Source organism: Limulus polyphemus, unplaced genomic scaffold, assembly GCF_000517525.1.
Source record: "Limulus polyphemus unplaced genomic scaffold, Limulus_polyphemus-2.1.2 Scaffold2271, whole genome shotgun sequence".
In the NCBI taxonomy this organism is placed as follows: domain Eukaryota; kingdom Metazoa; phylum Arthropoda; class Merostomata; order Xiphosura; family Limulidae; genus Limulus; species Limulus polyphemus.
In genome coordinates, this window is record NW_013667881.1 from 109,246 (window position 1) to 126,755 (window position 17,510).

The window sequence follows — 17,510 nt, forward strand, 5'->3', positions numbered from 1 at the left end:
TGTACTACGTAGTAGTTAGTTAGTAGTTAGGTTAAGTAATAATATATTATTAATTATTGTCGTGTGTATATATATATATATATATATATATATATATATATATATATATGTTCAAAACTTTTGTTTTATTATGACTAAAAGATTAACAGTGATTAGTTTTAAGTTGTATATTTTTTGTAATATAATACATGTTTAGGTGTTTAGATTGACTTGAACATAACAAGAGAAAACACTAGAGGGACACTCAGTATAGCTTGTACCTCCACCATGCAGCATTGATCACATTTGGCTCTCAAAAAATATGAAACTGTGTTATTGTGTCCTTCGTTATCAATGGACACTGACCATTTATGGCAGGGCATAGAGGAATAATATTCTACATATGTTGACCAAGTTGCATCAAAATCCAATAATTTTTGACTGATTTATAGAACAAAAATGGTGTGAAAAAAGTCAGTCCCCATGTTAATATATAGTTTTTTTTTATTTTCATGAACCTGCTGTAACCTTCACCTTTGACCTTCCAAAAACTAATCGCTTCAAATTTAGCTCATACCAACTTTCATCAAAATCTATTCAGCTGTTTTCGAGAAATCTTGCTGACAAACACGCACAGGATGAAAACATAACATGGTGGTAGTAATAATGTGTAAAACACCAACTAAGTCTTATAAGACTGTAGTCATAGACAAGAAGGTTGGTAGAAGGTTCCTTTTAATACTGAATAACTTTTGTTCTATGTCCTTTTGGGGGGGGGGGTATAGAATTCTCAGATACATAAGTAGTTATATATTTTATGAACTTCCTTTCTAGGAAGTTACACCAGTCTTTTAAGGCTTTTGGTGGCTGAGTTTACCCTGACTGAAAACCCAGCTAATACTACTACATCGTTGCTTCGAAGCCTTTGCCACACTGATGATAGTGTGATATTGGGGTCCTGGCTGCAAGAAACTGATCACAAGGCTATTGAGGACCAGGTAAAGCTTTCTGTAATATACTGTGTAGTTACTGTTTAAATCAAATATAATAACATATTCTAGATACTAACAACTTAATCATTAAAACTAGTCAACTAAAAAAAATCTAGAGATGCTAACTTATGGTAGCTAGAAAATTGAGTTTAATAATTGCACTAGTTTTAGTAAACCTTGTTGTTGTTGTTTTTGTCTAGCTTTTGATAATCAAAATATGCAATTAAAGTAAAATCAATCAACTGATTGCAGTTCCATAATTTCATATTTACTGTTTTACAAAACATTACTGTACCAAATGAACACTGGGTCAACTGAAATGCATCAAATATTCAGTTTTGTCTATTTTTCTTAAGTTATTTGAGTCTAGAAACATGGGGAAATATTAGAAGTTGTAGTATTATTAATCAATAATTTAGTCTTGAAGTTAATGTTCAGCAAAAGTGAAGTTTTTGAGTGAGTTTATCTACAGTTGACATTGACCTTAAGAGTTTAGTTTTCAGTTAATCTGTTTAATTTCAAAAGTAGGCTGTCTACTAGTAACACTACTTTAGATGTACTACAGTAGGAAATACTCAGCCATTAAGTTGTTTAAGTTGTAAATAATCTTAGACTTCAACTTAAATCTAAACAGGAATTTGAAAGATCACATGATTTGATCATGTATGAATGATTTTTGAAGATTTTACTTGAAAAATTAATGTTTGCAACATTAAATGAAAATAAATTCACAATTATTTTAGCTTTAAGTATAGCAGTACGAAATAAATGTCGGCCTTTTGGAGAACTCTTGGAAATACTCTTAGAACATGCTTGCCAAATGTAATTTACTTAACAAAGAAATAGAAAATTTTACCATGTTCAGTTCTTAAACAAAATGAAGTTCAGATAATTTTTTTTTCTTTGGCTAGTATTCAGATTTTCTAAATGTTTATAATAAAAATATATATTTTAGAAACTTTCACCCAACTCCTTGATTGGAGAGATCTGTGAGTTGCATCTGCTAGCAGCTTCAAATGTCATCTAAAAACTTCTAAGGCAATATGCATTATCTCCAGTCGAGTGTATTGTGCTATTCTCTTCCTAAACTTTCATCAGTCTCTTCTTTTAATCACATAAATTGTTTAAATGTGTTCTGCACTGCTGAGAAAGTGTTAAATTTCATTGATAACCATAAAACAAATGGTTAATTGTCTTATTTAAAGTTTCAAGACATCACCAATATCTAAGAATTACTTACAGTTTGTTGGTTTTTGAGGGTTTACCAAATAGTTTTTACTTAGTTGTTTTTAAACATCATAACCTCTCAGAAGACATGAGAATATACAGTAGCAATGACAGGCACTACTTTAGATGTAGTACAATATGAAATACTCAGCCATTAAGTTGTTTAAGTTGTAAATAATCTTCGACTTCAACTTAAATCTAAACAGGAATTTGAAAGATCGCATGATTTGATCACTTATGAAACCGGATATATAATAACATGTTTAAAGACTATTGCACTTCTAGAATAATTATAAATTGCAAAACAGGCTGATTTGTGGTAAGGATCAAGTTAAGACAGTTTTCAGAATGATTTGTGGCAAGGATCAAGTTTAGACTTAGTTTTCAGGATGATTTGTGGCAAGGATCAAGTTTAGACTTAGTTTTCAGGCTGATTTGTGGCAAGGATCAAGTTAAGACTTAGTTTTCAGGCTGATTTGTGGCAAGGATCAAGTTAAGACTTAGTTTTCAGGCTGATTTGTGGTAAGGATCAAGTTAAGACTTAGTTTTCAGGCTGATTTGTGGAAAGGATCAAGTTAAAATGTAGTTTTCAGGCTGATTTGTGGCAAGGATCAAGTTAAGACTTAGTTTTCAGGCTGATTTGTGGCAAGGATCAAGTTAAGACTTAGTTTTCAGGCTGATTTGTGGCAAGGATCAAGTTAAGACTTAGTTTTCAGGATTTTTTTGAATTAGAATGAGCTTTCATAGATGCTTAATTTTAGAAAGCTGTTTCTTCTACATTTCTTTAATAACATGTCCTTATGTACCAGTTATGGCTGCTGAAATTGCATAAGATTATTTTGGAGATACAACGTTGTGGATAAACAGTGTGGTTGTTATTGAACATGCTTTGCACTTTCAGCTGTGAGCATGTTATAAAAGTGAAAGTCAGTTCCATTATGTGGGTGCTGCTGACTGGCTTGCTGTCTTCCATCTGGTCAGTAGTTCAAAATTAAGGACTGCTATACCTGAATTCTAGGGGAATGGTCTCTTATATGGCTGTTTTATCCCCTGTGTACGTAAGGTGTCTTCAGGTTCAAAATTCTAATTCCGTCATATTATTAGTAATTGGAAATGACTGTTAAACAAAAAATGAGTATCCGAGGGAATGCCAGTAAATTAATCCCTATGCTAGCTTCATAACATTTTTTAACCACTGTAATTCTAACATGGTATTAATCTTACTATTTTCATTCACCTATTGGTTTCTAAAGTAACTTTTGAATTACACTTGCTTTCATATGATAGATATGTGAAAAATATAATTTTATTCTGGACACTTCCTACTTGATGAATTAATTGCTAATATCGACCAAATAACACCATGCAGTAATCCACCATTGATCTTCTGTAAATCAAATAAATGGATAATTAAATAATATAAACAGGTTTGACTATCACAGGTAAAGGTATTATTGTTTTTATTTAAAACACATCATGATTTCAGTTAGAAAAGATTAAGTAGCCGGTTAGCCAATTTATTTATGTACATTATTTGAATTGGGTAGACATAAAAATAATATTTAGTAAAAATTTGAGTCATAACAGTATTTTGCAGTCCCCTACCATACTCACTAAACATTAAACTTATCTGATTTGATGAGTATTTTTATTTTATTTGGTGATTTTAAAAAAACACAACTTGTATTTACAAACATTTCAACTCATTAAAACCATCGTATATCTATTAAAAGGTAAGAAAAACAATTTAAACAAGGAATTAAACATCAATAAAACACCTTTATTAAGCTTTAAGTGATCTCCAGATGTATGACTCTTTTGCTTCATACTGTACATGTATTCCTATGTCTAGGCAAACTGCTTGTACCTATTAATGACAAAACTTTCTTCAAACATTGTACATTTGTTACCGTGTTAAAATTTTAATAAAGTTTTCTTTTTTACCCATTTTACTTGTCTAAACCGTACAAACGTATTTCAAGTTATCTGATGTCTTCTCATTGAAGAAAGCTTCTGTACCTTTCAAACACGTTAATCTAACACACAAATACTTCTACAGTTCAAAAATAAAAGGAACATTTACAGAAACTAAAAAAACGTTCTAAACCTATATATTTACTATTATGTGATAGTTTAATTCTTGTTTTATCCAATCATATTTAAACTTTATTCATAGCTGTTTTCAAAACTGTGTATCGTTATTAAATGATTGAATCAACTTGATGTGGCACCATAACAAGGTTTTAACCAAGCCATGTACAAAACCTAATGGAAATGCTTGAAATGGATATGTTTTCAAGGAACGATAGGTTTTTAACAAAAGTAAAATTATTCTTTGGAATGGGAAAAAAAAATCTAAGCAAATTTAACAAGTGGGTTGTTTTGTTTGCAGGCAAAACTCTGCAACTGTGTAAGAATTGAAATTAAAAAACATTTTCTTCATGAACTATGCTAAATAAATGTCAAAAAATGACAAAAATATCGATTTTAAAATATTTTTAAGTTAAAGTTGTTGAAATATAGTTAAAATTGACTTTAAAAATTTGTCTCAAAAACTGGTATCAAAACACAATAATTTAGAATCAAGTTACTTTTATAATCCTTAACTTCATACATGAAAATGTGTCACACACTCAAGGCAACTTTTAAAAGATTTATTTGCTTATCAGTCACCTGTAGCAACACTACTGTGTATGCTTTTCTAGACAATTCATTATTGTTTTTCATGTGTGTAAGCATGTTTATGACTATGTTGTAGCATTAAGTGTTCTCGGTGTAACTGTGATATGTGACAACTAATTATTTTTAATCATATTTATAAACAAAATTATAACATTGGTATAAAAGGTGTCTGTTACTTATACAGTTATATCACTTGCATTTTCACTTATTTTTGGACCCCCCCGTTGGCTCAGCGATGAGCCTGCAAACTTACGACACTAAAAGCTGCATCTCAATACCCTGATAGTGATTGTGTAACTTTGTGCTTAAAAAACAATCAGCCAACAAACTTATTTTTTACAATAACAATATGAAAAACATCTTTCTTAAGAGAATAACCCAAACAACTAAATACACTGACATCTAATGGTTATTTTGGATATTATATGGTATTGTAAGGATATCTGACTGTTTTTTATTAATATCTGAAAGAAATGGAGGGGTTAGGACCTTCATAGATCGGCACTTACTTATACAACATTAAATAATATAACTATTAAGTTTTTGAAAAATGTGGGGGTCTGATTAAAGAATAAAGCTATTAATTTCTGAAGAAAAACAAGGATGTGGTCCAAACCACTTTGAATCCTCCCCTAGTTCTGCACTTGCTTATACTATATTAAAGTATACAGTTAACCCTATGGATACAGGTAGGTCGAAGTGTACATGTCATAATCTTTTTAAAGAGTAACATTCAAGATTTAATTTAAATACTTTATTATCAGTGTTTGTCAATAAACTTGGCTTCAAAGCATAGTTTATAATTCAAACTTTTATATAATCTAAGCTTTGATTTATTAATCATGAATCATGATAGTGGTTCGTAATAGTGATCGCAAGGAATTGCATAAAATCCTAATAGATTTTTCAGGCAAAAAGCACCTTAAACAGTAAATATTCAGTTCAAACAACACTTTAAGACCTTTGCTATTGACTACTAAGGTTGTACACATGTAAAAATGTAAAAAAAAGCACACGTGTTAGAATTACAAAGAAAAAGAAAATCTACTCATAACAACCCTTTTATAATTATCATTATTATTATTCTTTTGCCAGCCTTCAACAAAAACAGCTTGGTATATTGCTCCCAAACCTTTTGCAGAATACTAAATAAGGTACCTCAAAGGTCATAGGGGTAATGAAATGTAAATTTGTTTCTTCTATATTTTACATAAGCTTAAAAACCATCATAATTCTAGTGTACACGATGTTATCATTACCCCTTAAAGTTAGCTTTCTTACAAATATCTAGTGTTCTTTTAAAAAAACTTAAGTATAGTGTGAAACAGGAATTACTAGCCACTGATAGATGAACATTAGATGACTGTAACATGTAGATACTCAATGCTTTGTACACTATACAATTGGTGTCTTAAGGGAGCCAACCTCTATATTATGTATGAAATAAAGGAGTAAAAAAAAATCAGTATGCATAATATTAAATTTTATTACACACATTTGTAGAATAATTACTTTAAAAGACAAAGATTTATTTAAAGCAATGTTTTAGACGTATATGTATTATTTGAAAAGGCTGCTTTTGTACTGGTATAAAATTGTATACACATTTAGTAGGGGTTGTGATTTAGTCTAGGCATATATTTTACATCTCTAACTAATGTGATCAAATAGTGAATAGCCAAAGTAAATCATCATGAACCGTATCAGCTAGAGACTAGTTATGTTTATTATCATTACAATATATAATGTTTGCTACCATATCAAGTAATCGTTTGCCTATATTTGAGTGCAAAAAATCCAGCAAACAAGATAAATAAAAAATTGGGAAATTAAAAACCGGCAAATAGGGATCGTAAAAAAAAGTCAAGGAAACAAGGCTGGAGATACTGTAGACATTATTTACTCTAATTACAAATCCTTATTTTGACTGTGCTAAATGTAATTCTGATATAAGTTAGGCATAAAGGGGTTTCAATTGGCTTGTCTTGATGGTAAGATAGCCCTACACCATTACAGTGAGCCAAGTTTGGTCTTTTGTAAGATGTCTCACAGATTCTTAAAAATGAAACCCTATATATATATATATATATGTGTGTGTGTGTGTGTGTGTGTATTAGGGTTAAATATATGTACATGGTTATTAATTGTAGCAGAACCATAATTTAAGAGTAATATTTTTCACAGTAAGAATGGGATAGTATCTTAATAATAATATACTTGTATAAACAACAGAAAAAGTGTACTTATGTATCAGTTGAACCATTATTTCCACAAATAAAAAAAATCAATGGAAAATTCAGAACTTTGAACTTTCATCAGTAAAAGTTATTTTTAAAATGCATAGTTTTATAGAAGATGTAAAAATTATATTACTTTTCCATATTGTGTATTTTTTTGTGTGCTATACTGAAATATGAAGAGCAATTATATGCATTTAGTACTTTAAATGAAATAACATATATATAAAAAATATCAAATTTATGTGAGGTAGATAACCTGTGTGTATAAATTTTGCTTATATGTCTTGTCCAATCAAAAATTTAATTGTATCTGAACATTACAGCAACCAATTTTAATGTGTGATGATTCTCTACAGCTTAATAGTAGATACTACAAACTGAATGTTTTTGAAAGATATTTTAATAACTTGCATTCTTTTTATAACACCTAACCAATCTTATGTATATGTTTACAGTGACTAGCCTGTAGTGACATTTTATCTTTTACATTGGGTTTGTTTTAGTTTATCACAAAAACATATAAAAAAATGTAGATTTTTGTGAAAGATTCTATTGCACCAACTATTAAAAGCTTCTGTTTGTGCTTACACGTGTGAAGATGGAGCCAAACAGAAGATTGGATAGGGATAATGTGAGTAATGAAACGTTCTCAGCACTCCTAACACTATTAAGTTTTCATGTTCCAATTCAGCTTAAGTAATAAAGCACATTCCTGCTTTAGCATTTTAGCATGTGCTTCACAATGAGTTGTCCTTTTCACTTGCATGCACCGAGCAAATGATTTTGACTTGTGCTTGATTTTGTGATGTCTCTAATAAAAGTTTATTTTAGAGATTATGATTTTTGCATGCTTTTTTAAAATTTTATTTTGTTTTTTTTTAGATGTACCACATAATACTAGAATCATTTTATATTCTTTTCCAGTTTTGGTTACTTGTCATAATTTGTAATGTTCTAATTGTCAGAGTTTAAATTCCTGTTGAAGGGTGTATTAGTTTTGTAATTATTTTTCATGAAAAGTGGTTTAGGATATTTAAACTTTGTATTGTGTAATAGCATTACTTGTGGTTCAAATGATCTGTAGAGTTTATGCAGTTTATAGGCTGATGTTTAAATGCTGTTGGTTTTGAACTATTTGAGCATTTATAAAAATGTGGAGTAACTTTTTGTTTTGTGCAAAATCTGCAAAAAGTTTAACAAAAATTTCTTCTTTGTTGCTAATCATATTCCAAAAATTATTTATAACAACATTAATTTTTGTTTAAATATATTTATGTGCAAACAAGAATATTTATATTCTAATAATTTTTTATTTATTTTTAGCTTCAACCAAATAGTGCATCGGGATCAGGTGCATTGGAACACGATTTGACAGCTCTGTATAAGTCACTGCCAAAGGTGGTTATATTCATAGTATAAGTGATCTCCCAACTAATTTACAGAGTTTGTAAAAAAAGATAGATTGTTAAAAGCCCAACATGCAAATTATATTTTAAAACTACTAGTAATCAATGTATAAATTAGATATTTGGAAGTGTTGTATTTAAAGGTTTGCTCTCCAGTGGCTCATCGTAAGTCTGAGGGCTTATAACACTAAAAGTCAGGTGGTGGATACAGCACATATAGCCCATGGTAGTTTTATGCCTAACAGCAAACAAACAATTTAGAGATTTAGGCTCAAAAATTATGATTTTCCTTATATTGAAAGTAACAGTTAGTAGTGAATATCCCATTAAAACGTATTTTTTAATTTAGTCCATCTTGCAAAACAGTATATTCACAGTTTTATGACAAAATATGTAAATTTAATTACCCAAAACCTCTGAATAACTCTCTCAACACAGGCTCGGTTGAGTTGAATGACCACATGACATCTTTGTACTTGTATAAATTCTTTATAGTTTTTATACTACTAACTTCTAATATAGTACATATATCTTAACAAAATTTGGCACACTTTCAGTTAACATTATAAGTTTTTCACATACAAGAAATCAAATTTTTTAGTGAAATATTTTTAATAAACTAAAAAAAAAAGATTTGTCCGTGAACATATCAAGCATTTCTTCATTTCAAAAATCTCAAATTTCAGTTTTGTAATCTCTAAAACCTCCTAAATAACTCTATACAAGGTTGGTCAAATTGACCAACCTTGTAACCGAGAAAAATAAATCTAAATTACTCTTTTTTTCTTTCTAGAATGACTTCAAATTGTAATGTGAAACTACATTTGTTTATCCTAAGAAGCTTTAAACTTGTAACAGTATACATCTATGTATATTTAAATTTTTTTTGTCTTACTGCCCTTTGAACGTGTCTAACAACTATTCATGCCATTATAAGTTGTAAATCACTTGGGGAACATGGAGCTCACATTATGCTATCAAATTACATTACCAGCTAGCTGTTCGTGTGCATGCCTTATGAAACATTTTTATTGTATTATTATTATTTATTTTACTTAATGTAACCTTAACTAACCTAAAGATATCCATATTTTTACATTTTAGTTACTTTTATTATAATAAATAAAGAATAAACGTGAAAAACAAAAATAAAGTACGTAAATTTTTTTCTTTTTTTTTGTCAACTGTCGATGGCACTTAACCCTACTTTTTTATACTAACGTTAGTAATGCACTAAATCATTTTTATTTAATTAAATAATGCACCAAAGAACATAGAATAATAACATGCAAAGATCAATTTTCCCTAAATATTACAATTTTTCTGGCTTTCTAACTATGCGACAAGAGCCATTACAAGTTCTATCCAAGCTAGTCATTGTCTTTACCATGGAAACGAAGCATGTACTAACAGAGAAATCGACAGTTCTCCATTCAGAAAACAACGTAATATGTAAGAGAGAACTATTAACAAATCCTGAAAGAGAGGATGTGGCAAGAAGGGTCTGATTTCCTATTTGATAGCTCTGTAACCGAACAAAATTGAAGGCTATAAAAATTATGGTTTGTCTGAGCAATGATGATTTTACAATGAGAAATTTATGGTAAATTTCTCACTTATTGGAGGGGTGGTGAATAAATTAGAGAAGAGGGGATGCCTAGAGAAAATGTCACATTTCTTACACTAAGGGAATTCAGGATTTTTTAAGTATTGCCTTATAAAATTATGGACTTAAAACTTATATACTATTAAAATATGGATTATTAGCTAAGATGCTATGCTAATTGGTATAACATTAAGAAAAAATAGTTTAATAAATTTTGAATTTGAGTCACTAAAACCTCGTGACATGCAGTAAATGATGCCCGGGCAGAGAAGGTTAAAGAAAATACAATAAGATGTTACTTGGATACTGTTGTTATTTGTATTTTCATTACTCTGGAAATCTTTTATTTATTTATTTTTAATTTAAATGGTTAGTTTATCAATATAGATTCAACCTGTAACAAAACTACTTAGGCTATTGTGTATTTGTTAATCATCAATAGGAATATGCCCTGAAAGTTTGGTAGAACATTTTGGACATAGGATGTTATGTAGAACCTAAATTAAAATAGTAAATGAAATATTGATAAATACTGAGAAATATGCTTCAGGATAGTTGTGTGATTGATGATAATTTTGAAATTTATTTTAGTCTTTAATTGTGAGTTCCAAAAATAAATCAGTAATTTCTTAAACTTTTACTGATCGTGGAACTTACCTTATGCAAGAAAGAAAAGTTTCATAATACAGTTATTCCATAAGTTGGATATGTTTTTTTGAAATGAGTATTACTAAATTTGGATGAAAAAAAGTATAAGAAGTTTAGGTGATGATTGGTTGAGATAGAATTGACATGACTTTATATCATTTGAGATAGACAGAATAGACATGTCTTTATACCATTTGAGATAGAAAGAATTGACATGTCTTTGTCATTTGAGATAGACAGAATTGACATGTCTTTATATCATTTAAGAAAGACAGAATTGACGTCATTGTCATTTGAGATAGACAGAATTGACATGACTGTCATTTGAGAATGAATTGACAAGTCTATATCATTTGAGATATACAGAATTGACATGTCTTTATATCATTTGAGATAGACAGAATTGACATGTCTTTATATCATTTGAGATAGACAGAATTGACATGTCTTTATATCACTTGAGATAGACAGAATTGACATGTCTTTATATCATTTGAGATAGACAGAATTGACCTCTTTATGTCATTTTAAACTGTTAACGATTATTATTTCTAGCATATTAATTTATATTTCAAGTGTGTTTTTTTTGTGTTGTACTTTCATATTCTTAGCCTAATAGAATTTTAAAAGATTCAAAAATATATTTCTTCACACGCTATGGGTTTTTTACTGTATTTCTTAGACTACTGCACTTTACTCACCATTTACTGCTACACATTGGTAAAAAAACAAAGATATCCGTTTATTTCTAGAAAAACTTTCAGTGACATTTGATAATTATTAGTAATTATCTTTTGGTCTACTTTATTTTCCCACTTCTTTATAAATGTATCATAAAGATTTTGTATTCTGTTTTAGGGGGAGTCAATTCCAGGTCCTTTACCATTAGGAGTTGCTGTTATTGACATGTCTGTCATCCTGTTTGGCCAGACATTTCCTTATGTAGCTGTTAAGCACAGACTGCAGATGTTAGGTCACTTCTCACAATGTATTAGGCACACTAAGGCCTCAAGACAGGAAGCTGTTCAAATTAACATTTTCACAGCTGTTCTAAGTGCTCTAAAGGTGAGTGTTTGATGTATTTGATGTGCCGAAAAGCAAGGCTTGAGTGTTTTTTTAAAATGAAATGTAAGGAGATCAAGCTGTAAATCAGTGATTAAAAGTAGTAAGTATTGTTTAACACAGTTTTTAGTTGTTAAACTGTGCATTTATTAATAAACTGAAATATATTTGTTCTATTTTATTAGAAAATAACATTTTGCTGTACAGTTTTTAATGGCTGGGTTAGTAGTATCCAAAGATAATCTTAAGGATTTGCACAATTTATATATATATATATTTATGTATTTTTGCAATACTCAAACATCGTCAGTAATATAAAATTTGCCATTGATTAATTCTGCCTACCTTGCAACTCTCCCAGTAAAATGCCTTTCTTACATGATTTGCTATCAACTCTCCCAGTAAAATGCCTTTCTTACGTGATTTACTATCAACTCTCCTAGTAAAATGCCTTTCTTACATGATTTACTATCAACGCTCCCAGTAAAATACCTTTCTTACATGATTTACTATCAACTCTCCTAGTCAAATGCCTTTCTTACATGATTTACTATCAACTCTCCTAGTAAAATGCCTTTCTTACATGATTTGCTATCAACTTTCATAGTAAAATGCCTTTCTCACATGATTTACTATCAACTCTCCTAGTAAAATGCCTTTCTTACATGATTTATTAAAACTAGGAAATGCTTCCCAGTGAGTATTGACTAATGTTTTAAACTAGACGTATAGAAATATCTGCTTGACAGATATAGTCATAATATTGTTTTCATTTTGTCATCTCATATTGATGATTGTTGAAACATTTATATTTATCATTTTTAAAAATGCATTTTTTTTCTGAGAATCATGAAATTATATTTCATGATTTGATGTGTAAAACAAACTTTTCTTTGTCTGTATTTTGGTAGATGCTTGCAGAGACAAAAACTCCACTAGGACCTGATGACGTGAGGCAAGCTGCTGCTAGTTTAGTGCTGGTAAGTTAGAAACTGGTTAACTTTCTTACTTAAAACATCTCATGAAAAAAGTTTTAGCAATCGACAACAACAACAAAAAGTTGTGTGATTTGTTTGGTGTAATCTGTGTATTTAAAACTAAAAGAAGATAAATTTAATAAGTTTAGTACACTTATAAACATAAAAGTTAAGTAAGGCTGTTTGGTCAAAGTATAAAAGTGCTAAAAACCATTAATTACTTTAATGTGAGAATTATTCCAACACTTTTATGTATGTGTGTTTTATTTCATGAAGTTTTATTCCTCTCTAGGGAGCCTTGAGTCACCCAAATCCTATACTACGCTGTGCCGCAGGAGAGGCTTTAGGACGAATGGCACAGGTTGTGGGTGATGGCCGGTTTGTTGCAGAGATGGCTCAGCACAGCTTTGACAAGTATAACTTGAAAAACTATTCAGTCTCTTTATCATTTCTTTTAACACTTTCCAGACCACGTTTTAAAACATTTTAACTCAAAATATTTTGGATTTTATAGAAAATAAGAACAATAATTTACCAGGTTAATGAAAAGGTTTTAGTTTGGGTAAAATACTACATAACATCGGTCTGTTGTCTTCAGGTCAAAGTGTATGGAATGTCATTACTTTTATATACATGTATACATGAATTACTATATCATGGTGCTATCCTGTATCACTAACAAAACTGAAAGAGACAGTACTGACCCTTGCATCTATGAAAAATGTAGTGAGAATATTGAATGGTATTAGTTATCCACACATTGATTATCTGGTTTTTAGACTTATTCGTTTACCAATGGCTGTTTCAGAGAACATTATAATTCATTTGGAAAAATTGTCAGTGATAATGTTCTATATAGCAAGGGTTTGGTAAAAGAGAGATTTACGACACATAAAAAACCAGCAAAAAAGGGAGAATTCAGGCAGTGGCAACTTTTTTATTAAATGTGGTCAGATTAGGTGAACCACCTAATAAAATAATGTTTGAAGAAGAGCTGGACATAATTTTGATTCACATCTTTTTAATAAAATATTCTTAAACAATTTTACGAAGGTATTTGGGGGGGAAAGTTTTACAAAATATTACGAATGGTTAAAACCAAGTGGCAATTCTTTTACAGTATCATGTACTAGTTCAGTCAGTTTCCTCGCAGCTGACCCAGAGGTCCTTTGCACTCAATATCCAGCTGTGTTCACTTTTATTTAGTGGTTTTTCAAGTTTGATGCAGATTAGAAAAGCAGTAATTTTTTGAAAAAATTGTACTACTTATATATGGAATTTTTATTTCTTTACTACAAGTATATTTAACCCTTTTTAGGGACTACATTATGAGTTTCTTACACTCGATGTCATTTTTAGTATTCTACTTCAGTGAATAGATGGTCATTCTATTTATAGAGTTTAATGGACTTTGAAATTTGTTATAGTAGGCATCCATACTGAGATGCAAATGTACATCCTTCTGTAAATCGTAATATGGGAAGTTACATATACAATTGTTTCGCTTATATTGTATGTGTAATGCGATTTGGTAATTACATAAACTTTGTTGTAAAGTCTCATATGATTTAAATGTTAATTATTGATAGAATTTAATTATTTTTTAAGTGTTTATATTTTGTTTGTTCTTTTAGATTAAAAACGGCCAGAGATGCTGTATCACGTACAGGCCACTCTCTAACACTAGGATGTTTACACCGATACGTTGGGGGAATGGGATCAGGCCAACATCTTAACACTAGTGTTAGTATTTTGTTGGCATTAGCCAATGATACCAATGCTCCTGTTGTTCAGGTAAGGATTATGTCGTCTTTGTGAAGTTGTGGCCCATATATTTTGCGTAAACATTAAAAATGAATTTCATTGTTTCCGTTACTTTGTGTTAGTGTTCTGATTGGTTTCTTTATTGTTATCGTTTGCTTTCTTAAAACTTGTTTCTTTGTGAAGACAACTGTCCATTTTTGCACTTTTTATTGATTATGTGTGTCCTGTTTATTTCTTTTTCTTGAAAGATTTTAATTAGTTCTTTTGTGTGGTTTGGTTTCTAGACTAATGTTTATAGTTTCCACGTACTATTTGTCGTCAGCTTTTTGAAACATCTGCTCATAAGCTTCTATGCTAATATATTTCTTGTTAACTTTTTCATTTGCACTTTTTTTGTTAACGTATAATTCCCTGTCCCAACTTTAAAATAGTTTGAAGAGTTATAACGTAGTTCTTAGGTAACTATTATCCAATATCTTCTGTGTTCTAGTACAAAGTAAACAATAAGTCTTTAACTGCGTATCAAATAAATTAAAAACATTAATGAAAGGAATAGGTGATCAAATGGAGGCAGATTAGGATGACTTTTTTAAAAAAATAAATGTTTAATTTTTTCTTAATCTTAAGATATATGCTATATCCTGTTACTGAAAATGTTTTATAATTTGTAAATTATAGTGGATTTTGTATTAAACTGTTAAATATTTTGTTTCAACTGTTAAAATGTTTTCCTGTTAGGTATGGGCTCTTCATGCTATAGCCCTCATAGCAGATTCTGGGGGACCAATGTTCCGTGGATATGTGGAGCCTACCCTCTCTCTAGCTTTAAAATTACTACTGAATATCCCTCCTTCCAATGTAGACGTATTGCAGTGTATAGGAAAGAGTCTGTCTGCTTTGATTACTACTGTGGGACCAGAATTACAAGGTGACTGAATACTCTTGTTGATCGTTAGAATCTTGTGATCTCTAGACAAACTGTATATAATTGGAATATGAACATAACTAGAAAAGCAGAATTTTGCATTATTTAATCTACACGAAACTACACACTTGTATAATTAAAACTGTACACGACTATTATCAGAAGTAACTTTTGGATTTATATGTGTGTTATTGTAACACAAGATGATGTTATTGTCATGTAACAATTACAGTGTATATTTATTTATCAGATATATAGCTCTGCTTTTATTTAATAGCTAGGCAACAAATTGTATTCTCTTGTCAGGTTAGAAAGGTAATTACACTACTTGCTAGGGATGGGACAAATAGTAGTTCTATTCAGATATGTTTGGATCAGATAGTCATATGCATTTGAAAAGCACTACAGGCATGTTCTACCACTTCATTGCAGCATACTATTAAACCAGTTAGTTTGTCTTTTTTTGTTAATTTTAATAAGATTGTACATGGGAATGTACCGTTTTGTATCGGTGGTTCCAAAATGTTTTCATTTATGGACCTCTTTGTCCTACCCCACCCTATTTGTTTGCCACCTCAAAAAAACTCATCAGAGTTAATGGGAAGGATGGTGCTGCTTTTGATGTGACATGCATTTTCGACCAGTCCATGGACCACCTGGAGAACCCTCTGTTGGTTTGTGGACCACACTTTGAGAACCACTGCTTTATAGGAGTGAGTGCCTGTTGCAGGACATTTAAGGTAATGAGGCACGTGGCAATGCATTACACCCTCTGATCTTTCACTGAGGCTGTTGTTTAGATTGTACTTACTGTCCCTGCCACTGCAGTGACCACTCGTTGCTTATAGTGGCAACACAAAGGATGGGCATGATGATTATTTTAAGTACCTAACAATTCTGTATCATGACCACCCAGGCTCCTACTTTTTAACACCAGAGAAAATGCTGTTATGTTTATAAATTAACAGAAAACATCAGTGGGATAGATGATGCAATACCTATTATGTGTGTTATGCATGCAATTAGTATCGTGGTTGCATTATACTGTGAGATAATGTGTTGATGGAAATACTCTCTGATTACCCGAGTCATTGCAAAATTAATAATCACATGGGATTTGATCTGTTAGTGCATTATCTCATCTGATCAGAATGAATATTTGTCCAGTCGATAGTACATGTAGATATCCATATTTTTACTTTGTTTATTTCACAAACAGTAAAGTGCTAATTGTAAGATAATAATTACAAAGTTTTTTTGTTTTTTTTATCATTGTAGTATAGAGAGTAAAATGCACTACCTTATTTATTGTTATTAATTTGGCGAATGTTTGATATGCACGACTGTTTCAGCTAAATGTAATATGAGAGTTATGATACAGATAGTTATCGTGCGAGTGTTAAATTTTGGAAGCAATAATTTATTGCAGGTTTGCTTACATAACTGTTCATGAATCATTTGTTGTTTAGTTCAATTGTTGTGAATTGACGTCATGTTACTCAGAATTTTTCTCATTGCTTTGAGTATTTTTACATCATAACGTCTTGTAATTTGTAGAAAGTTCTAGGCCTCAGTCAAGCAATATATATATATAAGCAAGTAAGTTAATTTATTGAAAGAGAAAGTAAAAGTGAATTTAGACTGCGTGTAACAGGTGTTTTCTTAAGTTTTTTACAGCTTTTCTTGTCGTAACAGAGATAGAGTAGAATAATTTGACTTATCAACGGGTCTTCTAAAGTAATTGAACCCATCTGTGTGGACTTTGACAAAAAAGAGACAATTACTTAAATCTCTGGATACAACTGTGATAATCAGTAATGTAACAAAGTTTTTACATATGTTTGAGTTGTTTTGAATATGTTATTTTAAAACAAGTGGAATGTGTGCTGACCGTTTATTGTTGAAATTTATCGCCAACAAGTCACAGACACCTACTGTAAAGAATCCAGCCCTGTAAAAACCTGACAGTGAAATAGTAATTTTCATGCTTCATTCTGAATTG

The 17,510-nt window shown here is 30.4% G+C and overlaps 1 protein-coding gene across 4 annotated transcripts in view; it reads left to right on the forward strand.

The window, feature by feature from the left end:
* The window catches only part of LOC106466475 (HEAT repeat-containing protein 5B-like), a 72,097-nt gene that overhangs the window by 27,617 nt on the left and 26,970 nt on the right, over nt 1-17,510 (forward strand). For 3 of the 4 annotated variants that reach the window (XM_022394493.1, XM_022394494.1, XM_022394496.1), the window contains 8 exons: nt 814-977; nt 7,719-7,751; nt 8,444-8,518; nt 11,639-11,845; nt 12,754-12,822; nt 13,112-13,233; nt 14,454-14,613; nt 15,322-15,511. In XM_022394493.1, the coding sequence (XP_022250201.1) occupies nt 814-977; nt 7,719-7,751; nt 8,444-8,518; nt 11,639-11,845; nt 12,754-12,822; nt 13,112-13,233; nt 14,454-14,613; nt 15,322-15,511 (1,020 nt within the window). The remainder of the gene's footprint in view (nt 1-813; nt 978-7,718; nt 7,752-8,443; nt 8,519-11,638; nt 11,846-12,753; nt 12,823-13,111; nt 13,234-14,453; nt 14,614-15,321; nt 15,512-17,510) is intronic. The other variant, XM_022394495.1, reaches the window with a different exon arrangement.